Genomic DNA, 25,988 nt, shown 5'->3' with positions numbered 1-25,988 from the left:
TGAACACAGGCTCAACCCTTCACCAAAATAAGGACATCCAGCAGCCATTTTGCCATGACAGTGCAGCATGACTCGTCACTTTAAAAGTGCTTCACTTCTTCTGAAGTTAATGTGAAATTGTTGAGCTGATTTTTAAACCTCTGTTTTTCTGCTCTCTTAGCTTCTGCTGTGTACAGTGTCATATAGTAAGCAGTAAAAAATGATCCATGACCTTGAAAGGAATAATTCAGGCGAATTCACTAATACCAGTAATGGAGGTATATCAGGCTCATTAAAATCTGCAGTTTTCACAGACATATCCCTCTATTCATTCAGCAAGTGGTAAAACTTTGATGCTTTGCCAGAAGGACTAGCACACTTTCCTATAAACGTTATATTGTTTGGAATGAGTAGGTCTGTTATTGTTTTGGGACATCTAGAGGATGATTGATTTTAGATGGACGAGCTAAGCTTATGTTTTCAATACTAGAATGCAGACATTTAGTGTCCATTATGTGTAAGTTATTTCATTTCTGAAGAACAGTACAATTTATTAAACATATTCTGTAAGCATATATACTCATATTCACTGTTATCAACCTGTCATCAATTTCTTAGTGGCACAGGTTAGTCTGATTGAATGCATAATTGTGCAGTGCATAGCAGTGTAATAAAATTGAATTTCTTTTTATCCCAAACAGTATATCTTTGGGGAGTTCAGCCCAGATGAATTCAATCAATTCTTTGTGACTCCCCGATGTTTTGTGGAGGTAAGTATGTTTTGAAATGTTTTATAATTTATATATATTTGTGCAACCCACAATTTTTGATCAGCTAAAATTGTAAGCACAATTTTAAACCACCACCCTAAAAGAGATTGTAAGGTAAGACTCCTCCTTATTAGCATTGCCATTTACCAGTAATTTAATGCTAATGTTGTGAAACATCCATGTGTAGCACTTATGCCACTTATGTTATCAAAGTAGCTGCACAGGGAGAATGTGCTCCTCAGAGGAATACCAGGCTGAATTATCCCTTTACCGTCACATAATTTGGTTGATATTGGGCAATAGATCGCTCAGTGGATTTGTGTATGGGTTATGTGTGAAAAGGTTACTTTTTGTATCTGTTCAGGGTCCATGTCAGGGGTAGTAGTTTCATGTGCAATGTATATGATGGAATACATTCTGTGCGTGAAAAAAAGCAGCCTGAAAGTCCTTGAGTTTTACATTCCCTAGACCGGGAACCTTTAAAAAAGTATAATAAACAAGTTCAGTTTGACCCTGCCAGTTATTGTAAACTATAGAAATGGGACGAAAACCTCACAATGTAACTCTTTAAAGCTTCAGTTGTTCAAAACAGTCTCGTGCCAGTCCGATTTAATGAATCCTTACTTTATGCAATATCACTTAGTACAACAATATAAATGTCAAATCTGCCCTACAGGCATACTAGAAAAAATGCTTTTTTGTATATATTTTTTGAGGAGAATGTAGGGCTCAGCGACATACTGAATATACTCGATATATTGCAGTTTGCTGTATGTGAGATACATTAAAGTGTTGTATTGCAAATATCGAGTATTTCAGTCATCATTCTTTTTAAGCAGCAACACTTACTTTGCCTTTCGTGTCCTTATCTCTCTTCCCCTCCCTCTCAGTAACAACGTGAACAACGCACATCACACACTCACCAACCAATCCTATTCAGATTGGGGTGTGACGTCTAGGTGTAGACGAGAAGAAGTAAACTTTCAGTTCAACAGCAGCAGTAGCATTTCTATTTATGGGTTTCTATCTATGGGTCAACAATGAGCTAGGTAGATGGAAGCAGTTCTGATTTGGTTACACAAAATGAAATGGCAAGGGATTTTCAAATTAAACTTACAACGATATGATCCGTGGGCAGAAGGACTGCTGTCTATGTGCACATCTGACTGTTTCAAAACGACAGTGCCAATGCACACATTTCACTCTCCACATATGCTTTTCTCGTGCTAAATGTTTGTCTATGCTTCCCTCCAGATTGATTTTTAAATTAAACTTATGAGATCTGCGCATTGAGGCAGGTTAGGCTACTGTCTATGAGTGCATCTCACTGTCTCAAAACGAAAATGCAACCCTGTCTTATTTATCAACCAACAACCGAACGACTAATTAAGGAAGCACGCCCCACCTTACCTTCTGTCTGATGTAAGCCATCATCATTCTTATGGAGAGATATCAGTGACGGATTGAAACAAACTAAATGTATTTGGAAAGTTAACTAAATGCAAAAAGAGAAGTGAGTTAAGTTTATTCCTGAAGAGTGGATAGGCAGATGGGCCTTTCAAATAACAGGCCATGATGACTGCTCTGCAAATAGGCTAAAATAAATAAATTGATGTAACCTATTTAGGTGTATTGAAATTTTTGCATGCACACTTTTCCCTATGAGAAACTTTCATAGTAGGCTACTGGCAAGAATTCAAAACTACTTTCACCCTTGCTTTTACATGCGAATTTAAAAAAGAAACCACCTGTGAATAACCAAGAATGATTTAATGCGGATATAAATTACAGGCATTGGACTGGTATGATTTTATCCTAGCCTACTGCATCACAGACATCATTTAAAACATCACAGGGTGAAAGTGAGAATTCATGAAGTCCTTTTGAGAAAATTTTTAAATATCGAGATGTATATCGTGAAATAGACTAAAAATACCACAATATTATTTTTTTAGCCATATCGCCCTGCCCTCACCAGACTGCCCAGTCTGCTGAGGAATATTTCTTCTGCTTACTTTCTCTTTCAAATATTGGTGGTTTAGGAAATCTAACAATAGGCTAGTTAGACTTCTTGTATTCTTACTATTTGTCTCCTGTTAGCTGAATACAGATCCACTGCTGATATGTAATTGTCTCTGATTTGCTCCTCCAGCTTCCCCCATTCAATGACAAAGTATCCTGCATCAGCCACTCCTCAGGTAAGAACAGAACTTGACCTTAGCTCCCGCCCTGGAAGGGAATACAGACATTGAAAACATAGTATTTCTATGCACACACACATACACACAAATAACCCTCAGACACACTGGTACATACTGAAGTGACATATTTAACCGCACCGCAGTCTGTCACAAGGCCTTTGTGTCCAGGAAAAGATGCACTTTACCCTCTCGTCTGAGCACTCTTGATCTTTATCTTGATTTGTATCAATTATTCAGGAAGTTACTGCACTCCTGCTGTGCCTTACATTACGGAGTCAATGAGACGGCAGGTTTGCGGTGAGTTATGGGTCCAAAACATGGTGCCTTATTCCTCCTCCTTCCGCTGCCGAACTCAAACCCGAGTTTCTAAACACTGATGGCTTTCTAAACCTTGCCCTTTGTTATTACTCTCATTCTTGCCTGTTTCGTATGATCTGTGAAGCTTTTTTGCATGCTTTAGATGCCATTAAATGTCTTTCTGGCATAAAAACAATGCATTTTGCACAGCTGTGCTTCCAGTTGACTCCAAGTTGATTTTAATACCTCTTTCCTAGTTTTGTTTTTGTTTTTTAAGGTTGTTCTGTTGTGTTTAATCCCTTAAACACACTTACTGAATGTATCTGGACTCTTTGTTTTCCTTGCTGGGTGCAATGATGGTTGTGATGGGCCGCCAAGCACAAATTCTTTTCATTATTTTTATTTTTTTGTATTGATGGTGTTCAATTAACATCTCCAAATTGGCCAGGTTTGATCACAGCTCTTGACTACTTCTGACTCTCTGTGGAATGAAAGCCCTTTGAGTACTAACAGGATTTCTCTAGCAATACGATGGGTATGACTGAAGCATATCACAGAATGACCTAACCAGTACAGAAACATTTGCCTCACTGATATATGACCTAAACATCATCACTCTCAGTATTGATGTTGCCTGAAATTACTAACGCTGTTCTCATGTTCTATTTTGAAGGCTTACCTCCAACAATTATGGTATCGGCAGTGTTACATCAGTTTTCACATATGAATAAAGTTTCACAAGCTAGTGATGGAAGATCATAGCAGCATATAATAATTGCTTCTAAGTTTTAAAGACGCACTGTTTAAGCATACGTGAAAGTTTTTTATCTTTGTGGCCATGAAGGTGAGTTTACAAAAGTAATCGAAGTATACAGGACAGGATTTGAGTGCAAATGAGTTTAGGTAAGCAATCATATAGTGCACAGGACGGTAGTGCTGAGCAGAAAGAAAATGTCTCTTGCCTCAGGAGGGCGTGGCCCCCTTGCCTGTGGATGGCTGCAGCATATCTGATTGATTCCCCCTCCCCCTCCCCCTCCTCTCGTACAGGGGAGGACTTCCAGCGCATCGAGTTTGGCGTGGACGAAGTGATGGATGCGGAGCCTGTTGGGGTGAAGGATCCCATGTACAAAGTGTCGAGCACCCTGAACCCCCAGGCCCCAGAGTTCATCCTGGGCTGCCAGTCTTCCCAGAAGGCCATGCCCACAGCCATGCCAGAGCCGGACGTCCCTGACGGCACCGACTTCAACTCCGTGGACTGCCCGGACTCTGAGCCCTCCGCCATGGACAGCGCCCAGGCTGGGCAGGAACTAGACGGCATGGGTGGAGGTCTGGGCCAGCGCGAACGCAAGAAAAAGAAAAAGCGCCCGCCGGGATACTACAACTACCTGGAGGGCTCAGGCGGCAGTAACAACAGTGGCGGCATGGTGGTGCCGGACGGGCCATTGGGCTCGGGGCTGGTGAACGGACACTCGCTCGGCACCCCTAGCCTGACCTCCGAGGACACGAACCCAGAGGGGCTGTCGGGGCCTGAGCTCGGCACGCCGAGTCCAACCACCACCCCCGGTGCCATCCCTGCCCCCGCCACCACCCCCGCACCCACAGCGGCTCCCACCCATCAGAGGACTTGTGCCAGCCCTGATGAATCTTCCCTGGACTTGACCAGCGGCGCCGCCTCCTCTTCCTCAGACGGCAACAATGCCGCCTCGTCGTCGTCCTCCTCTTCCTCCTCCTCTTCCTCCTCCTCTCAGAGCAGCGCGGTGGCGGATGGGCGCAGGACTGCAGAGCAGCCGGCCGAGAGGCCAGAACTGCTGGTGGGCGGCAGGCACAGCCCTTGCCCCACCTCCCCTCCTCCACCCGTGTTGGCTGCTGCAGCCAGCCCGCTCGCAGCTGCCGCTGCTACTACTGAAGAGGAGGAGGAGGAAGGGGTCGTGGACAGTGGCGTAGCCAACGGGCTGGCTGGGCCCAGCTCTGCAGATGGACATGAGGACTCCTCTGAAGCAGGGGAGGCGCTGCAGAGCTTGCCCACTGCTGCCTCAGCAGCGCCCCCTGCTGCTGTCGCCCAGCCGCTGGCGGAGCAGGCACAGGTGCCCGCTGCGCCAGCAGCACCTGCTGCCAACCCGCCCAAGTCCTGGGCCAGCCTTTTCCACAACTCCAAGCCTCTGCCGGGGGGCCCACAGGCCTATGTGGAGGTCAAGAACGTGCCGGTGGTGACGCCTACTTCTCCGGCTGCTGCCGAGGTGCCTGAGAAGGCTGGAGAGGTTCGGGAGGGCCCTGTCCCCGTGGCAGAGGACCCTATGGCCCCCAAACTGGCAGGTAATGTACAGAGTGATGTTTGTGTGCCCACAGAAGCATAGTAAACTTCAGTGTTTTATTTTGCAGGTCCAAAATCATGTATTGTTTCAAATGTCATGAGCAACCTACATGTGGGAAGTCCAAGTGTGATTTGCTAAGATCTGCCATTAGTGTTTTGCTATTTAAAAAAAAAAAAAAAAAAAAAAAAAAACAGTGGCTTGAGAAGCAGATGTTTCTGTGATGTCTGGTTGAATTCAATCACATTCCTTTTTAGTGCTATTTAGTGTATTATAATTTGTAGTATTTTCTGTGAGCCACTGGGTGGCAGCAAACTTGTATGTTTGAATTTCTCTATTCGGTCGGTATTAATCTCTTGCAGTGAATTTCACAAATTGTTCTTGTATTATTTTCACAATTTGTATTTCAGAAAGGTTGTAGAAATATGTGTTAAGATATTTTTTTGTGCGTGTCTCTATACATCATTGTTATTTTATGGAAGCAACAGATATTGGAACACTAGATGGCACCAGCACTCAAAGTTTATGTCAAGACCTCTACAAAAGTTTTCTTGTGCTCCGACCTTGGGAACACTACAAGCTTTTCCAAGATATGGCTGTGTGAGAAGGTTCTAGATGGTTCACAACGGGCTTTAAATGGTTGATGACATGCCTCTGTCCATGCATTTGGGCATCAAAGAACCCCATTGTTTACTAGCATGTAATACCATTAGAGCCCCTAATCTGGCCGTCTCCCTGTGCAGTCAAGCCATTGCAGGAGCACAGGGATAAAAGTAGCCACACAGCTAATGGCATTTGCGGTCTCCACTGCCACGTTGACAACACCATCAATTTAAAGCTTTGAGACCTAAGTCTGGGTTTTCCCCAAATGTTAGCCTGATTGCAGATGGAAATTCAAGAATTTGACAATGTGAGCCTGAACCTTAAAACGTGACTTAATTGCCTATGAACGTCTCCCTCTTTCCCACTTACTCATGTTCCACTGAACTCTTTGGAACATTGGGCTCATAAAAGGAGTACAGCCTGCTTGGGAAGACAGGATCTTCTCTGTGGTTTTATTTGGTGTTGGTGGATTCTACCGTCACAGCATCCCTCTGCTGGGAACTCACTGGCGTGTGTGACGTGGTCGAGCTATCGCTGGCTGGCGTCTACAGTGCAGCGAAGTGTCAGTGAATCAGACATCGTAAGAGATTACTATCTGTATCTTCATGTGTGGTTCAAAAGGGTCTTGCTAGCCTTAAGTTAAGGCGTTTTGGTGATTGTAAGACACCGCAAAACGGAATGATCACACAATGTCCCGCATCCCAGAGCCAAGGAACGGGCACTGGCAGTCGTTGTCACAGATCCGACGTCTAGACATTTTGACAGTCCAAGTAGTGTAATGGAGACATCAGAATCTGTGGCATGGCAGTAGAGTTAAATTTGCCAGGTCCCCAAGAGAGACATTCCTAGTGGTCCATTAATTGCAACTTAATTAAGTGGCATGGCATGTACCATTGTGTTCTTGGAACCCTCCATTTTTCTGTGCAGGCCTCATTTCATGAAGGGGTGTCTGCTCCATAAATTTCATCTGGTTCTGTTAACTTTATATAAACCCTTAATAAATAAATCATTACTTCTTTTTTTAATCCCCCCCATCCTCTTCACAACTGGAATTTTCCATCTTTTTGATAATCATGTTTATTATTTATGGGGCGATGGGGTTTTTTGTCTGCTGGCTAAATATGATAGTGTACAAAATCCTGTCCCTCAGATAAAACTCTGAAGTATTGCTACCTCAGATAGGGTCCTGGTTTTTGGACAGCACTTTTAATCTGGAATGGGATGTTAACCACACCATCCATTAAATCAGAGACTTTCTAATGAGGAGACACAGCACTGAAAGAATGCTCCATAGAAATGCATGGGGTTAGTTTGTAACGCCAATATAGCAGCAGTCTCTACACACATCCTGCCCCTTCCTGTATAGAATAGGAAAGTAGCTGCCCGGTAACTGCCCACAGTGCGTTGCATGATGGCCACTGAGTGGGGGGACTTGCTTAAAAGGACTTTGATTAAAGACTCTGATGGTCCCCTAAGTGGACACTCCTCATGCGGAAATGATTAGTAGATATCTGGCCCCATCAGGGAGTGTCCTACTCCCCTGATTGGTCTGCACTATTCATCATCTGTCCAGACATGCTTGCCCTCTGCTTGTCCTTGTAGGCACACAGTGTAAAGTACAGCAGGTGGCTCCCAATGATTTAAAGGAACCATATGTAAGATTGTGGTCAAAACTGGTACTGCAATCACTTTCAAATTACTGTAGAGAGGTGTATCCTCTTCCCCTCCCCCCTGACTTGAGGTTGCCAACCCGGATACCGAAACACTACTGACTTTGCGATTAGTAGATAGGTGGAAGGTGGCGCATCAGGCCAAAACATGACATGACAAAACACAACATCAACATCAGTTGAGAGCTGCAACTTCACTTTTTAAATGACAATATCCTGGCCGGATTACTGTTGTCAGTGATATAAGTATTTGAAATGAACATGATTTCTTGTCTATGTCTAGTGTCTAGTAACATATCAGGGCCATTTTATGATTAATTGAGATGCATTTCTTACATATGGTTCCTTTAAATGCCGTCAAATTCATTGTACTCTTGACACTCCTGAGTTAAATGAGAATTTCTGACTTCTGCAGTAATAGCTTTGTGTGTGTGTGTGTGTGGAAGCCACCTGCGCGTCTGTATTTTTGTTTCATAACGTGACCGCTCAGTCACCTCGACGTGCCTATGACGTCATATTGGTTTAAAGTCCCATTCTACTTATGGCATATACGTAGATATCAGTGGTGATGCAAGATTCTACCTGCTTTTTAATTACAGTCTCTGAACTTTGATGCAGCCACAGACCACAAAAACTCTAACTTGTGTAATGTGTTCATGAAGTGTTAAATGTTTTCTTGTACCAATTCCTGCAGTGTATTTGACTCCTTGTAATGCATACCAAGAAACATGTTATAGTAGGTGTTATTTTGCTGATTTCCATCTGTTGACACCTTGATTGATTGATGTTTTGATTTGTTAGCTGAAGAATTGGATTAGTGGCCTAATGTAAATAATGGAATTTTCCAAATGAGGGCCTAACTTTTTTGTAATATTGTAGCAACTAAGTTGTGGTGATCGCTCACCAACATGTAACTACTCGCTTCTTGCATCCCCAGAACTTATTGAGAATGTGAAATTGATACACAAACCAGTGTCTTTGCAACCCAGAGGACTGATCAACAAGGGCAACTGGTGCTATATCAATGCTGTATCCTTTTTCTGACATTCGCCTCACCTTGTGCTTGGTGATTGTGCACTGCTTTCCTTGTATATTGTCTCCCGAGAAGTTCACAGCAATGCCTCCTTAACCTGTGCCCTAAGACCTTGCAGGCCCTGATTGCATGTCCCCCAATGTATCATCTGATGAAATCTATCCCCCTGTTCAGTGAAACCCAGAGACCATGCACATCAACACCCATGATGGATAACTTGTGAGTTTCAGCTGTGTGTCTAAAATGTTAATGTGGATTAGATTAATTTACGTCTGAGTCAGGGGAAACACTACATCACTGCATGTCCCGTTGATGAGAGTGGAAATGTAAAGCCAGCTCTGGAAGAGCAGATTTTCATACAATCAGACTCTCTGTCAGTTGTCAGAAATGATCAGTCTCAAGTGGGGCCAGTGAATTGTACTCAGTAATGAGCAAGGCTGTTTTTCCAGTGTGTGATTTTGCATTGACAAGGTCATTTGTGTTGTTCCATTGTGTCCTCTTCCTCCTTCTCTAGTGTTCGGCTGGTGAATGAATTCAGTAACATGCCTGTACCCTCCAAGGCCAAACTGCAAGGTAAAGAACTGCTCCTGCAGAACATTTTCAAGTGGCCTGTGTTGGTTGTTTAAGATTATTCAAGAAGCGTTTAAAAGCTTATCTTGAGTTTACAGTTTATATGATTGTACAATAACTGTTACTTTTTAATTTTACTGTAATATTTATTTATAATATTTATTTTGTAATATGTTATTCTCTGCCGTAAGTTGTGTTGGATATATGTCTGTTAAGCAAGGATAACGATATTCACATGAACATTTACCTTTCCCCTCTAGCTGCTGGAGACAAAGTCATGAAAGACATTCGGCCAGGTGTACCTTTCGAGCCAACTTATATTTACAGACTCCTCACACTCATCAAATCGAGCCTCTCGGAGAAGGTAAGAGCTTTATGCCTCCCTCATCAAGATATTTGTGTACTAGTCAGGGGGCCTATGGGGTTTCAGTGGGATTGAAATGTTAATTTTTGGAGAGTGGTTGGACTGTCTTTAGAGGTCATTGAACATGGAGAAAAATTATTTTTGTGAAAATGTATATTTCACTATAATTAACACCATAAATATTGCCTAAATCACTGGCTATGTTGAATAAAGTTCACAAAACAGTTATTTTCTTATTTTCAACAGTATGATTGTATGTCAGCATTATGATTGTATGTCAAACAATTAGAGATAAGATCAATAACCAATCAGTTTCCCCAAATACACATACTCCATTGTGAAAGATAGCAAAATCACTGAATCACAGATGAGACCTCAAACAACATTTAATTAATTTACATAAACACAACATATTAGATCTCACCTCCACAATTTCCTCATCAAAATGTACAACTAGTCTACTAAACCCTATTTGTACTCACCTTCTTAAGACTGGTCTCCCCTTCCTGGATAATGTTTTGCTCTAGATTAAATAATTCTATCAGGGCATGTACTGCAGTCGTTTAAGACATTGTTATTAAACCCTCCCTCAAAAAACCTAGCCTTGTATCGATACTGGTCCTCCTGGACCTCAGCGCTGCCTTTGACACCATAGGCCATGACTTAGGCTTGAAAATTTGATAGGCATCAAAGACTCGCTTGGTTTAGATCATACCTTCCTAACCGTCAACAATTTGTACAGGTCCATAATAAACCATCTACCCAGATTATGGTAAAATATGGAGTGCCTCAAGGCTCAGTACTGGGGCCCCTGTTGTTTAGCAGATGATGCATAACTATACCTCTCCATAAAACCTGATGAATTAACCCAGTTAGCCAAACTTGACACATGTATAAGAGATATAAAGACATGGATGACAAATAATTTCCTGCTTTTGAACTCAGATAAAACAGAAGTCATGGTTTTAGGTTCTAAAAAGATGAGGGATATCCTATCCACATCACAGGCTACATATAGTGATCTTCCACTGACCTCATCCACAAGTGTTAAAAGCCTGGTTAGAGTTATAAGTGACCAGGACCTAGCACCAAGTAATCACATAAAACAGATCACCAAAACTTAATTTGACCATTTAAGGAACATTTCAAAGATAAGGAAGTCCTTCTCCTTACCAGATGCCGAGAAATTAATGTATTTGTAATTTGTCATCAAGGATAGACTATTGCAATGCTATTGCGATGCTATTATGCTGGCTGTAATAATACCTGTCTAAAGAGCTTACAGTTTATTCAAAATGCAGCTGCTCACACACACAAAAAATATATTTCCCCCATCCTAGCATCTTTGCACTGGCTACCTGTTAAAAGTCATTGACTTCAAAATATTACTTATAGTTCTTGGTTGGTTGCCTGCATTGAAAGAGGACACCTCATGAAGACGTTCTTTTGTCTGCTTCTGACAGAAGAAGCACTTGTTCAGCAGCAGCTGCTGCCAGCATAAATAAGTGTACAAAGTCCCTCTAGATGGACTTGATGCAGTTGCAGGTGTTTCTGCAGGTTCAGAAGATGGTGGTCTTTTCTGAAGACACTGAGTCCTGCCTGCTTCACATGATTTCTAGTAGCGAATCTTAGCATGCTGCAGATGCTCACTGTTACAGGTGGATTTGTAGCAGTTCCTGTGCCAAACTGCTTTGTTCTGTTGTAAAATAACTACACTGTAACGTTGTAATTGTTGGCTGATCTGGGATCACCATCTCTATACTCTCTCATGGACAAAAACAAGAAATTTGGCATATGTTTCTAGTGATGGGTCATTAACCAGTCCACACATATCTGCCACTGGATACATAGCCCAAAATCTGTTTCTTTTAGAATATGTGTGCCATCACCTGACTAACAGAAAGACACACCTCAGAATATAACCTAACTAGACTGTGCCACCATGAACTATGAAAATGTGCTTGCTCAAATGTAGAAGGCTAGAAGGTCACTAATATCACCAACCATGAAGAACAGAGCACTATGTGCTTCAGGTTATTCGATATTCTAAATTCTATCACTGCCAGCTATCATCAGCCAACTGTCACTGGTAGTCAGGGATGGATTACTGCATGGGCCTACCGAGCCCAAGCCCAGGGGCCCAAGGAGTCAGGGGCCCAAGCCATGGCATGGAATCATTGCCTCAATATCAACACATTATATCAACACATAGGCTATAGATCTGATTGAATTAAAGTATTGGCCATCCCCAAAATGCTCCAGAATACAGGAAATCACATCAAATAAATTTAAAAAATGTCCCCCGCAACAATTAGTGGGGGGCCCTTAACACATCTGGGCCCAGGGGCCTGAAAGTTCATTATCCGTCCATGCTGGTAGTGTCTCTTTCTTTCTCTCTCTAACACACACACGCGCACACACACCTGTCTGTTTGTCTATCTGATCCTTTAACCTTTCTTTTCTTTTCTTACAGACTTCAGCTGGTACTATGTAAAAGTCTATTAAACTTGATTTAACAGAGATCTCTGCACTTTGTGCTCTGAATGGGTGTAGACAAGAACTGACAGAGCAGGCTAGGCCTACACTCAAGCACACTAATAGGCATGAATTGATAGTATTGATATTGAGTAGGATTATTTTTTTAAGCGGACAATTTCGAGAATTTAAGGCACAATTTCTTGTTAAAGAGGTCAATCAGCCTAAAAATGTTTTATAATGTTGTATTGTTTTATGTGGCCCACTTTTGCACACTACCTTGTAGAATATATTTGCTTTTTGGCACCAAACCCTATGCTATAATACCAGCAATGTGAGGTTTAATGACAACACCAAATTTGACCTTTTCTGAATTTGACCTTTGATTAGGGTTCTTCAAAACCTTCAAAAAAAATGGAGACATGTTTTCTTTTACTCTTAAGAACCCGTAGAACAAAGATATAATACTCTCCAAAAATTAACATGTGAATCCCACAAGCCCCCCTACTATACTGCTTCTCTTTATTTATTTGGGTTTATTTGGAGCATTATCTAAGGAGAGAGGACACTGTGTTCTACCTAAATGTCCTGTGCTACCTGAGGGAATTCGCACACACGTTCAGCTTAGCAAGCTGAGAAAACCACAAAGCAGAGATCGATATCAGGTGTCCTCTGCATTCTGAGTGAAATTTTTTTTTAATGAGCGAACAACGTAGTAGGGCTGCCGGACCGTGATTAGGAAACCTTTGAGGCCTGCGTATCTGCCTGCCTTGACTTGTTACCTGGCTTTGAGAGTGAGTCTTGCACTAGTCATTAGTGTTGTAATATAGTGTTCGTCAGCCCTGCTCACCAGACTGCCTGCCTCTACCTGCTGACTCTATTAGTACGCTGAGTCAATTGTGTGTGTGTGTGTGGTGCTAATTAGCTGGCCATTGCCTCAATTCAATTCAAATTCAAATTTCAAATTCAATCAGCTTTATTGGTGTGACTGTAAAGTTATAATATTGCCAAAGCAATATGATGTGTATAATAGCACAACAAATTGGAAACTATCAAGAATAATCTCTCTTTCTACCCCCCAGGGGCGTCAGGAGGATGCAGAGGAGTACCTGGGCTTCACCCTGAACGGCCTGCACGAGGAAATGCTGGCGCTGAAAAAGCTCATCTCTCCACAAGAAGAGAGTAAGCAATCACAGATTTGTGGCAATCAACATGCGTGTGCTGTCTGTGTTCTTAGTGGGCAAGAAATGTAGCCCTGGGGGTTGATCCATAATGGGAATTTGTGATGAGCCTGGTGAAGTTGACTCGAAGGTGGTAAACCTCCTAATAGACTGGTGTGGTGGAGCAGTGGTAGCATTGCCACCTAATGGCCTATGCAGATTACACGATTTCAGCCCGATTTTGCCACGATTTTGTCGTAGCTAACAAATTTCCAGTATCGTGACCGATTTATGAAAGGTCGGAAACGATGACGAACGAGGAACGTGTCTTGTAATGTGACATATTCAATGACCCGTGATTTATTGTCTGCGACATTCCACGACTACACGACCAAAGGTCTAGCATGTTAGAATTTTTTGGGAATCTCCTACAACTCCCGTATTGACACTGACAGTTTGACGACATGCCACGAGTAGACTACAATAGGCTACATGATCTTGTAACGTGGCCAATCTTCCGACCAATACGCAGCCAGAATTTATGTTTCTATGATCGCCTAGTCTGACATGGTCAATCGTAAAAGACCATTGTGGAAGACAAAAATTGTCTGCATAGTAGGGCTGGGTGATAAAACGATAGCGATATGTATCGCAATAGACATGTAATCGATATCAATAAAACATACGTTCGATAGAACATTCGATAATTAAAAGCAACACACACCTCCCGCCTTACGTTGTCCATAATTAAATAGGCTAATATATCTTGCATTGTAGCTGGTATGTGCAACTCTACCAGAGTAGACGATAGAAGTAGGCCTACCTCAATACAGACTCACAATGAGTCCTTGCCCCGTGCACACTCCTCTCTCTCTCTCTCGCTCTCTCTCGCTCTCTCTCTCTCGCTCTCTCTCTCTTTCTTTCTTTCTTTCTTTCTTTCTCTCTCTCTCTCTCTCTCTCCCTCTCTCTCTCTCTCCCCCTCGCTCTCTCTCTCTTTCTTTCTTTCTTTCTTTCTTTCTTTCTCTCTCTCTCTCTCTCTCTCTCTCTCTCTCTCCCCCCTCTCTCTCTCTCTCTCTCTCTCTCTCTCTCTCTCTCTCTCTCTCTCCCCCCCTCTCAACAGGCGCATCCCTCCTCATGCACATGTAATCCAAACGTTCACAATCGTGCAAGACGACTGGCTAAATTGTTATTAAATCCGGTTCGCATCATTTGCACGCTGCAAGAATTTGTTCAAAACTGTTGCATTCAAATTGACTGCTAAGTTCTAATTATCTCAATCCCGATGCAAATGGAAAAGTATTTTCCAAGACTCAAACGGGCCTGTCCCAAGGAGAAAAAGTATTCATTTGAAACTTAAACACACGTGGGGAAACTGAACAGTCTAACCAGTAGACTATGACAAACTAGCAAATTAAGCTACTTTGTTTACAATATTTCCAGGCTTAAACCAGTGCTGCTTTTCATTCAGACTTATGTGCACATTTATTTATTTAAATGTTTTTCATGATTGGGTTGCTATTTCTTTTCCCTGTTTGCTTTCATTGATAACTGAGGTGATAAAAATCAGAGGAAGGTTAAGTTTGAAATAAAACTTTTTTTTTTTTTTCTGGTCCTTACCTGAAATAGATTTTTTAAAAAATCAATAATTATCGATATCGACTGATATGAAATACTTATATCGTGATACAGTTTTCATATCGCCCAGCCCTACTGCATAGGCCATAACAGTTGGCAATTCCCGAACCCACCGTCATAAGTCCATGTCACTTTAGATGAAAGCATCTGCTATAGATGAATATCAGTCACCTTGATCAGTCCTATGGCTTTTAAAAGCAAAGCTATATGACTTCTATTAGGAGGGTTACCACTTACTCTGACTTAGTAACTCTGACTCGTCACTAATCCAACTTTGTGGAATACTAGATATTTAGGCTGCATTTACACCGGCAGGCCTTGAGGCACAGTTCTGGTTTTCTGTCTATATCTGTTTTTTTGGATTGCCTCTTTACATTTACGTTTCAGAATGGCCCATATCAGATATCTGTGTTTTCACTGTTTGTAGAACACTTGAGACAATTCGCGACAAAAAGACAAAAAGCGCACCAGAGGAATTTTGGTCACTGAGATGAAAGCAAACAGACGGCACAGCAAATGCATTAAATATGCTTGCATTGGGGTGTTTCAGTGGCTAGTTGTTTACTTTGTTTACGAAGTATCTTGATGTCTGCAAAATAGGCTATCGGTTTAATTTTAAGTTGAAAAAGAAAGTGGAGAGACTACAGTCTTTATTGCAACTTTTCCATGTATGTTTTCATTTTAATTACACCATTCTGCCAGTCGTGCATGCACATGAAACTGTAACTGCAAAAACGTAGAATATTGTGGGCATTTTCAACAATGTACAAGTTGAAAATGACAAGGAATATCTAATCTGCCCGTTTAGACGGCAGTCTGCATTTATCCGATTATCCTGTTTACACGCTAACGGTGCACATCGAAATTGTGACACATGTAAGCAAAAAAATCGGAATTGGGTCACATTTAACTGACAATGTTTAACTGATAGCCTTAGTTGAGCGTCAAACTGAATATTCCAGATGATTATTGGGGCCGTTTTGGGCAATTAGGTGAAGGTTAAATGTTTCCCATAGTTACTACAATCCCTTTAAATTTCCCTACTAAAATTCTGCTGTTTTATTTTTTAGAAAAAAGACAAATCACAGATGTGCCTCAAAAGAATTTTTATGTAACAGATGAACATTCGGGCTTTGTGAAACATAGCTTAAAATTAGTACAAAACTAGTAATTAAAGGCATTCTATTTCAGATCATGTACAGGAAAAAATGATGGAATCACAAATCTAAAAAATGTGTACTTTGTTGCATCGCCTTGTCATGCACCATTTTCTATTAGTTTCCACCATACATTTCATTGCATATCAGGTAAAGTACCAGGGCATATGTTGTTACCTCTATAGTAAATGCACAAGTGTACATTGACATTTTGACACTTGTCATTCCATCAATCGAAAGGAGTTTTGGTGATGAGTAGGTCAATTTTCCAGGATGATAATATATCTTGCCATAGAGCAAAGAACTTTTGGAATGACATCAAGTCAATGATATGGCCAGCAATCTGGATCTCAATCCCATTGAAAATTTATGGTGGAAACTGAAGAAAATGGCTCATGACAGACACCATCCTGTAAAGCTGATAGGGCTGTCACTTTTGTGAAAAAATCCTGTTCGATTTTTGAGACATAAGTGTTCATTGAATCGATTGTAAAATCGATTTTTTATGTCTAAAGACGTTTCCATTTTCAACGCCAAATATAGGCCAATCCACAAACAACTGCAGGACCAACGTAAAGAGGGCGCTTGTAGACGCAAGCCAGCAATATTTCTGATTTATTGGCGTGAAGTTTCGTGCACAATGACAAACAGAAGTGCAACATTCTCGAAAACCAGTAAGCCGAGTGGACTGCCATTACATCAGTGACATGACTGCAGGCTTCAACCTAGCTGTGTCTGTGTTTACGATTAGAACAAATTTCGCCTACGTAGAACTCGATTGCACAGTTTGCGTAGCCTACCGCTTTGTTCTTCTCCATAGTTTGATATACCAAAAATCCGAAGTACTTCCACATCGAACTCCTCAAGTTATTAGGGCCCATCACTCGTCTCTCTACATGTCGCACAGGTTGATCGCGTTGTCCTCCATTTTTTGGCAAAACACGAGCAGCATAGCAGCTGATTGAAACAGCTGTTCCCGGTGCGTAAAATTGGTGGTAATTTTCTTTTTAGCGTTCTCAATGCTTTCTGCACTTCGGAATTATTTTATATTTGGTTAAAATCGATTCCCTATTTTAGTTTTCGAAACTTGTGTTGTTTGGTCCAATCGATTGTGCAATCGATTTTCGAACGTAAAGTGACAGCCCTAAAAGCTGATATGTCAACTGCTATTCGACAAAGTTGTAAACTGATTGATGAAGAATACTGTTCTATATTAGTTAAATCTATGCCTCAGAGAATTCAAGCCATCATAAAAGCCAGAGGAGGTACAACAAAGTACTAATTATGATTGTTTTAGATTTGTGATTCGATAATGGTCTCCTCAGGATTAAGTGATTCCATATTTTATTTCCTCTACATGATCTGAAAAATAAATGGTCTTTAACGATTTTTTAATTTTTTTTATTTAAAAGCCAGAATGTCCATCTGTTAAATAAAAATAGTTTTGAGGCACATCTGTGATTTATTTTTTAGAGAAAAAAAAAGAAAAAGAAAAAAAAACGGCTGAATGAACATCCTCCAAGACTGGTGATTCCATAATTTTTTACCAGGGGTTGTACTACTTGTTAACAAATAATAATGTTGTGGGGTGGGGTGTTATGTGGAAGCTGTGGTCCAGTGTCCATGAGGACCCAGGCTCAAGTCTGGCCTGAGGTCATTTCTCTATCCCACACCCCATCTATTTCCCACTAATTTCTTGTCTACTCTCCACTCTATCAAAAGCCCATAAGTGAATCTTTTTTAAAAGTGTGTATTTTTAGACATGTTTTGTCTCTGTACCTGAACAGAAGTATCAACACCGAATGGCCCCGACTCCCAGCCAGGAATGGCGGACGATTCTGCTGAGAAGGAAGAAGAGGAGGGCAGCGATGACGAGTGGGAGCAAGTGGGCCCCAGGAACAAGACCTCCATCACCCGCCAGACAGACTTCATCCGCACCCCCATCACAGACATATTCGGAGGCCACATCAGGTTAGGGGCCAACGGCAACGCCACACCATGCCAACTTCCAAGCCACCACAGTATGGCTCTCACCAACCAGTGTGGCTAGTTCGTGGAAAGTGGGAGGAGACGGTGTGCTATGCAAGTCATTCATCCTCCGCAGTAATGCAAAAAGAAAAGAAAAAAACCATGAAGCGCTTTGTTGGCGTAAGAGCAGCAGCACCTTATTTTCTGCTTATTTTTCTTTGAGTCGGCTGGAGAACCACGGCACCAACGGCGCCCATGTCCTTCTTTTTGTTGGCCAGGCCTTCAGTGTTTTTGGTAGGCGCGTGGGAGCCGGGAGAGTGTTTGGTAGAGAGTGGTGCCATCCACTGCTAACGCTGGCCTCTAGCACCCAGCCCAGCCCAGCTCCTTGCTGAAACCTCTGCGGTTCAAGCATTATAAACTGGTCTGCCGCCAGCCACCAGATGAGAGCCAGTAGACTCATCATCACGCTCTGTGGAAGGCCCTTCGTCTCCCAAAAAAATGCTGTGGCCAACAGTACATGGTTCTGTTTGTCTACTCTGACGTAGGGTTCAAGTACAACTACTACCATTACTGAAATATCTCTACACGTCTTTCAATTTAGAGAGGAGGGGCTGGCCTATAATCAGAATCTGGTATTCTGCCCAGTGAGATTAGAGGTATTGGATCAGATGATATTTCTTTCTGTCTCCACAATTAGGCTTAATCATGTTGCCCTATTAATTCTCAGATTCCAGGAGAGATGTGGAAAATTTCATATTCTATAGAAATCATGCTGCCCTTTTTTGTTTTTGGAAGCTGATGACAGTTGTGGCCTTATTGGGCATGTCTTTTCCTAATGAATGTCTGCCAAACTTCCATTTGTGTGTGTCATTTTGGAGAGAAAAATAACAAGGTCAGTCCATAACAAAGTTGTTTGGTAACAGAAAACATGGCGTGACCTGTTCCACCAATGAGTGTAACACCCTTTTCGCGTGTGTGTCCTGTGTGTAGGTCGGTGGTGTACCAGCAGAGCTCCAAGGAGTCGGCCACCCTCCAGCCCTTCTTTACTCTGCAGCTGGACATCCAATCAGAGAAGATCCGCACCGTCCAGGAAGCCTTGGAGACGCTCGTGGCACGCGAGTCTGTTCAGGGCTACACCACTAAAACCAAGCAGGAGGTAGGAACCTCAGTTCCACAACTGATGCAGAGTACAATGTGGACCATTGAAGCCTGGTGTTTATTTGTAATATGCTTGGCTTGAACCAGTGTTAGAACTCAATGGCCACAGGCTAGTTTTCAAATAGAAACCAAGCACATCAGAGCAGTGAACTATGCACACTGAGAAAGTTTATGCACTGAAGTGACTAAAGTTGGCAAAATTCAATTCTCACTCACTATAAAACTAGGAATAATAGAAAAATTAATGCAATACAACTCTTACTAAAAAATAATGCAATACAACTCTTACTAATGGATTTCAACCACCACAAATGTAAGAAATATGTTTGTCCTCTGTATGTAATATACTTGCAGACCTAAGCAGTACATATGAATACTTCAGCCCCTACCACACCCAGTTCAGCCATCAGTTGTATAATCATTTCATGTCCATGTAGACTAAACGGCAAGAGAACACCAGTGCAGAATTGCAGACAGACTTTAGGGTGGAAATATGAAGATATTTATGTTCCGAGTAGAAACCGTTTAGACCTGAGACATGATGGATATCATATCAGTCTACACCTTTGGTCATACGTTCACTTGCTATAGTTAATGTTGGAGGTCATCTTGTCTGTTCATAAAGCTGGATGTCTTGAAATTGCACAATGCCAAAAGAAAACCGCAGCCCCACTGTGTTTGTCAGCATCTGTTTAGACAGTGCCAATGTTTGTGCAGTGTCTCCCTGATCTTTCCTCCATCTTACCCTGAGCTGAATTTGCCTCCTTTGGAGTGGCTGTCGTTTTGTTTGGACGAAGACTTTTTGTTTGGGTTGAAATGAATCTAATCTATTGTCCCCCTTTTCCCAATACAGACCCACACACATAAACCCTCCAAAGACTGCACAGTTCAGGACACAAAGAAACTGTTTATGCTACATGTCCTCTTTTGGCCACAGAGCTCCACAGCCCTGATGTTTCCTAGTCAGGACGTAGTAAAGGCTCTTGCCGTCGTGCCATAACCTCGTGTTCGGAGAATACCGATGAAGGGCCCACATCTGTCCACCAGCTGGCACAATAGACCTCTCTGCCTATTTTTTTTCCCCACTCTTCCATTGTTTGTTTCCTTTCTTTCTCTTCTGAGGTCTTTTGTTTTTGCAAGACAGCAAGTGTCTTTTGTTACACGACTTGCTGATGATGCAGATTTGTGACGACTAATTGTTACACCGTCTGGATTTATGTTCCCTCTGATTTGTTAACAACTTCAGCGGTTTGGAAATTGGGTCCTGCTCTTAGATGTGCCCCTCTGCTGGTTCAGGGCGTGCTGTTTTGTCCCTGAATGAGTGGGTGGTACCCAACTTATATGGTTCCCTCTGATGTGGGTTTGAGTATGTTGGTTAATGACCCTTTGTTTTACTTCTGTTCTTTCTCCTGAATTAGATTGAGATCAGCCGGAGAGTTACCTTGGAGGAGCTGCCCCCTGTTCTAGTCCTTCACCTCAAGAGATTTGTGTTTGAGAAGACTGGTGGATGTCAAAAGCTGATCAAGAATATTGACTACCCTGTAGATCTGGAAATCAGTAAAGGTATGTCTTTCCTTGACTGGTTCATACATCAGTTTACTCAATCAATCGTTGTGTACACGTTGATGTATTAAATAGGAAACGACCATCAGAATGCAGTAAGAATTATGTCCAAGAACCATGATTGTTAGAACTGTTTGGTTCTTCACTTTGTTTTTATTCATGAGGTTACTAGCTATCCCTGCATCCTCAGCCCATCATAGGCTACTGTGTCTAGTCACACCATACTATACCATACCACACCATACCATACCATACCATACCATAGCAGACTCTGCAGTGTTAACAAATGTAGAATTGTAACCTTATGAAGTAGCATCCCAAAAAGTGTCTGTTTACCTGCAGAAAACCCACTGTTTACAGTACACACACTCGCCAACTGATGGAGGCTGGCCAGCCACCTGCGGCATAGCTAATATTTAGACATGCCGTAATCCCGCATACAGCCCATCTTCCTACACCTCCACACTTCATGCTCACTGCCAAGTGGGTCACTCTACCAGAACCGAAACAGGCCTGAGAATGAGTCCCTATGAGCGCTCTGGCAATTATTTTCTCCCTGCGTTCTATCTGGATGAAACCCAAGCTCCCACAAGATAGAATGTTGCCCAAAAATACCCAGCTAAGTTTGAGGGGGGTGAGCCATTGGCCTCCTCCCCCTCCTCCTCCTCCTCCCCAGAAATTGGATCCAGCCTGTTTGGTTTCCTGCTGTTAAAAGTAGGCTACATGTTAGTCCAGTAAGTGGTGGATGAGTCCCGCCTGCCATCTCACCCGTCTGCAACGTGGGTGCAATCTGGATGACTGTTTCCAAAAGCCAATGTTTTCACCCCAACATTGTTCCTAAAAATAAGTGCTTAGACACCCAACCAAAACCCAAATCCAAAGGCGTAATAATTGAGTTACACTGCGTCAATGTTTTGTTTGTGTGCTCAACATGCTCTTCTGTGAATACTCCTCTTTCAGATCTTCTGTCTCCAGGGGTGCGGGGCAAAATCTTCAAAGGCCAAAGAACCTACAGGCTCTTTGCAGGTGGGTAGTCTTATTTTATTTGTTTACAGGCAGAAAGTGTGTGGGGTTATTATAATGTGATATATCTGCATATCAGCATGAGGAGTTGGCAGGCTGTATATGGTTACCTGGGCTTTAAAAGAACCTCATTGTGCAAGCATTAATGAAAGGGAATGAAACCTTGTTGCTTTGGCAGAAAGTGTATGCTATTCAAAATTTGTACTGCCATAAATAGTCTACAATTTTTCTACAAGTCTGTCCACCGCATATCAGCAAGCCTGCTGGTTTTCAGTGCCAGATTGCATTCCAAGCCTTGCTTAGCTTCTCTGACATCTCTGGAGCTACTGAGGTATCTGAATCTAGGTCAGGTTGATGTATCGATGGTAGCTGGAAGGATTCTCTCTAGTATTTCTTTCAGTGGCATACTTGGACTGGTACTTGGTACTGGTATGTCATCATTTTCATTTGTGGATTTTGTACTCGTAACAAGGACAAATTGTTGGAACATAGTGTTTTTTTGTGTGCATGTGTTTAAGACAAACAACAACAAAAAAATCCATATGATCCCTGAAGGGTTTTGAAACGCAATAAATTACTGTGAGGCGTCCACTGATTAAGATCCCAGCATAGTTGGAATGGAGTGGAAGCCTCCTCTGGCACGACGGCCTGCTCACTTTCAGGCTTCGCAGGTGTGTCCCAGCAGCACAGACTACCTTGTTCCTAAGAGAGGGGGGCAGTGGGACTTCAGTGCAGCTTCTTAGTGTCATTTTATCCACAGAGCTTCCATTCTTTGTTTGGATCTTTACCAAAGACGGTTTACCAATTTGGAATAAGACGGAATATAAATCTTTGCCTTTACCTTAACCCCCTAGCAACTGTTGTTACAACAGTGCTTACATATTCCTGAAGACCTCCCCATCTCCCAGTGATCTTTTGGGAAATGCAATGGAAAGCTTAGTGAAAAGTATTCAAACTCGCAGCTCTAACCTTTCTGGAAGTCTTGAGCCTGCTCTCTTTTGCCTTGTGCAATCAGGGGAACCCGGGTAAGCCCCGCTTGCTGTGTTTACTTGCCAAAAGATGCAATCTCATTCCTGTGTTGACCTAGTCAAAACACTATCCATGCATATCCTGGAGCAGTGTACCACCATCAGCACCCCTCTACACTGGTTTCACTTTAATGCCCGATTTAGACCGTTCCTTACATTAGGATGCTGATGCAAGTTGTGTGTTTTATACAATGTAATGAGCAATGGCCAGAAAGTAGGAAAACTCACTGTGGACGAATGTCCCAAGGGATTATTTAGAGGAGATATCCAGATGCATCAGAGCTCCAGGGTAGTCCTTTATATTAAGAACATGTGTTCAAGGTGAATACCATCCACTACGTCAGAACGAACTACATGGGTTTGTTTACATTTGCATGCACAGTGTTTTTTCTTGGATTTAATCCTATGTTGATGAATTGACGTCAAACAAACATGGCTATAGTTTCCGCATATGGAATACACATGGATGTGGTTATGATTTGTACAAGGACATATTATGATGCTAGAGTTAGTATGCTGCATATGACTATGTATGTCCACCATTTATTATTGGTTTTTAATTTTGACGAGGAAGTGTTTGCTCGTCTTTGTCACAGGTACATGATTATACATTTTTAAAGTTTTTAAGCATGTGAGCAACTAGTTTTTATATCCTTGTTCAAATTCATGGCATATGGTACAGTGAAATTCAATTAAGCAAATCTATGTTCCCTGATGACACAACTGCCTTGTAGGTTTGTGATATATTGACAAAATGTATCAGTTACCAATGTAGTCAGCTGTTAAACAGGCAAATATGCTCTTGTAAGGCTTTTTGTTTAAAACTAGCGCACTCACTTTTTGATAATTTTTAGTCTGTACCCACCTAGTAGAGTAAACTGCTGTGATGAATAATAGGATGGGTCACCCCACCAACATATTCATCTCTTGCTCTCTGCAGTTGTGTATCACCACGGGAACAGTGCTACAGGTGGCCACTACACTACGGATGTCTTCCACATCGGTCTGAACGGCTGGCTGCGCATCGATGACCAGGCGGTGAAAGTCATCAACCAGTACCAGGTGGTGAAGCAGACTGCGGAGCGCACTGCCTACCTGCTGTACTACCGTCGCGTTGACCTGCTGTAGAAATCACACACGCACACAAAACACACCTCAGTACACCTCAACAGAAACAAATCTACATGAACTCGCACACTTTCAAAACCACACGTATGTACGTTTGACATGCGTATGTACGTAGACACACATACACACAGACACGCACACACACGCACGCACATACACTCTAGCACACACGCCACACACATACAGATGTTAACAAACACATTCACATTTGTTTCAACAGGAACACTGCCCAACTTCTTATCTTGCAAGATTTTCCCCTCCCCCCTCGACCTCCCCTGCTCGTCCTGAGAGCCAGCTTTTTACCAGCGGCACCTTTTTCCTTTAATATTTTTTTGGAAGTGAAAAAGACATTTCTAAAAAAACAAAAAGCAGTGTGGGAACACTTTCCAGAGATGGTTTACCATGGGCCGTATGGATGGCCCCAAGGGGTCCACGGTGCACCGCTGCGGGGACGTGGGGGGACTATGGGGCGGGGGGGCTGCTTTGGTGGGGGGGTGGGAGGGTTGGGGGGATGGGAGGTGTGTTGGACTGTATGGACCCAAGACTCTTTAGACCTCAGCCTCACTCGGTCTGGGCACAGTGGATTCACTCACAGTAAGAACTCTTTATCTGGTGAGGCTGTAGCTGATGGACTGCTGGAAAGAAGTTGATATTTTTTCTTTTCTGTGCTTTTTTTTCTTTCTTTGCTTTATTATTTTTTAAGATAAACAGCATAGAAAAATCAAAGTGTTTTTGCCTTTTAGCGTGGGGAGTTGTTGGCCGAAATTCTTTTTTTCAATTTTTTCATTTGTTTGTTTTTTTGCAGCGGTTTAAAAAGAAACATGATCCTGTTGACAAATTTCTGACCAGAGTATAAATGGCCCTGCACCAGCAAAAACTACCGCAAAAATTGTGTGTAGATCTTACACGTACAAAGTCTCTATCTGTCTAGCAACTTATGAACCAGGATGCTGCTCCTGACCGCTCACCACCATCACCTCCTCCTCTTCGTCGTGACGCTTTCAAATCTAGGTAACGCTTGAGCCATGGAAGAGAGCTGCGGAGCGGAGGTGCTCAGGTGCGCTAAGACAAGCGGGGCTTCCTGATTCGGAGAGAGGGAGCCCTGGTGTGGTTTCTGGATGTAGAGTTTAGAATGATTATCTAACAATTTGAATGCGCTTTAGGAAATAAAAAGATTAAAAATTATAAAAACGCTTCTGTGCACGTAAGAAAATTGTTAAAAAGTGATCAATAAGAGATGTTGGATGTGCTGATGCACATTTTTTGCAGATATGTCAAAAAACATTTTAAAAAAGAAAAAAAAGAAGAAAAAAAATGACATTTGGGTGATGGCCCTCTTCACCACTCTATTGGGTGGTTGTGCTTGTTCTTTGGCTTTCTGTGTACGCATACACTTGAGAGAGATTACTGGCGAAGGTCTCATCACACTCGACTTCAGTTACCTCCCCTTCCCACCCCAGCCCTCCATCCCCAATTGTTTTTTGTTGTTTGTTTTCATTGTTTTTGTTTTTTGTTCCCTGAAGTTTATTTCTGGATGCGTGTGGGGCCATAGGCCCATAAGCTTAATGATCTCTGCAGAGAGGTGAACTCTTTGATGTTCCCCTCATCCCCGTCCTCGCCCCACAGACAGACAGACAGACAGCTGCCTTAGCACTGGCAAGGGTCAGGGGCGAGGCTGATGTTCACATGAATGAACGAATGAGTGAGAGAGAGAGTCTGTGTGTGTGTGTGTGTGTGTGTGTGTATGTATATGTGAGAGAGAGGTGTGCAACGTTCAGGTTACCTCTGGTCCCATTAGCCGAGGCCTTTTTTTTTCCCCCTCTCTTGCACCTCTGTTGAAGTGTGCAAGAGATTGCGGCACTCAGCTTGGAACCACGATTACCAATGAATGAATGCG

At 42.4% G+C, this 25,988-nt stretch overlaps 1 protein-coding gene across 2 annotated transcripts in view; it reads left to right on the top strand.

Moving 5' to 3' along the window:
• Nucleotides 1–24,554, top strand: part of usp10 (ubiquitin specific peptidase 10) — a 34,606-nt gene extending 10,052 nt beyond the window's left edge. Inside the window, exons 2-15 of one of the 2 annotated variants that reach the window (XM_042061038.1) lie at nt 681–749; nt 2,902–2,947; nt 3,188–3,247; nt 4,295–5,560; nt 8,767–8,858; nt 8,972–9,081; nt 9,377–9,435; nt 9,693–9,796; nt 13,354–13,453; nt 18,011–18,194; nt 19,182–19,347; nt 20,768–20,912; nt 21,873–21,938; nt 23,904–24,554. In XM_042061038.1, coding sequence (XP_041916972.1) covers nt 681–749; nt 2,902–2,947; nt 3,188–3,247; nt 4,295–5,560; nt 8,767–8,858; nt 8,972–9,081; nt 9,377–9,435; nt 9,693–9,796; nt 13,354–13,453; nt 18,011–18,194; nt 19,182–19,347; nt 20,768–20,912; nt 21,873–21,938; nt 23,904–24,091 — 2,655 coding nt within the window. In that variant the 3' untranslated portion in view covers nt 24,092–24,554. The remainder of the gene's footprint in view (nt 1–680; nt 750–2,901; nt 2,948–3,187; nt 3,248–4,294; nt 5,561–8,766; nt 8,859–8,971; nt 9,082–9,376; nt 9,436–9,692; nt 9,797–13,353; nt 13,454–18,010; nt 18,195–19,181; nt 19,348–20,767; nt 20,913–21,872; nt 21,939–23,903) is intronic. The other variant, XM_042061039.1, reaches the window with a different exon arrangement.
• The last annotated feature ends 1,434 nt before the right edge of the window (nt 24,555–25,988 follow it).

This window comes from Alosa sapidissima, chromosome 14 (genome assembly GCF_018492685.1).
Source record: "Alosa sapidissima isolate fAloSap1 chromosome 14, fAloSap1.pri, whole genome shotgun sequence".
In the NCBI taxonomy this organism is placed as follows: Eukaryota; Metazoa; Chordata; class Actinopteri; order Clupeiformes; family Clupeidae; genus Alosa; species Alosa sapidissima.
This window is presented reverse-complemented; position numbering and strand designations above follow the sequence as displayed.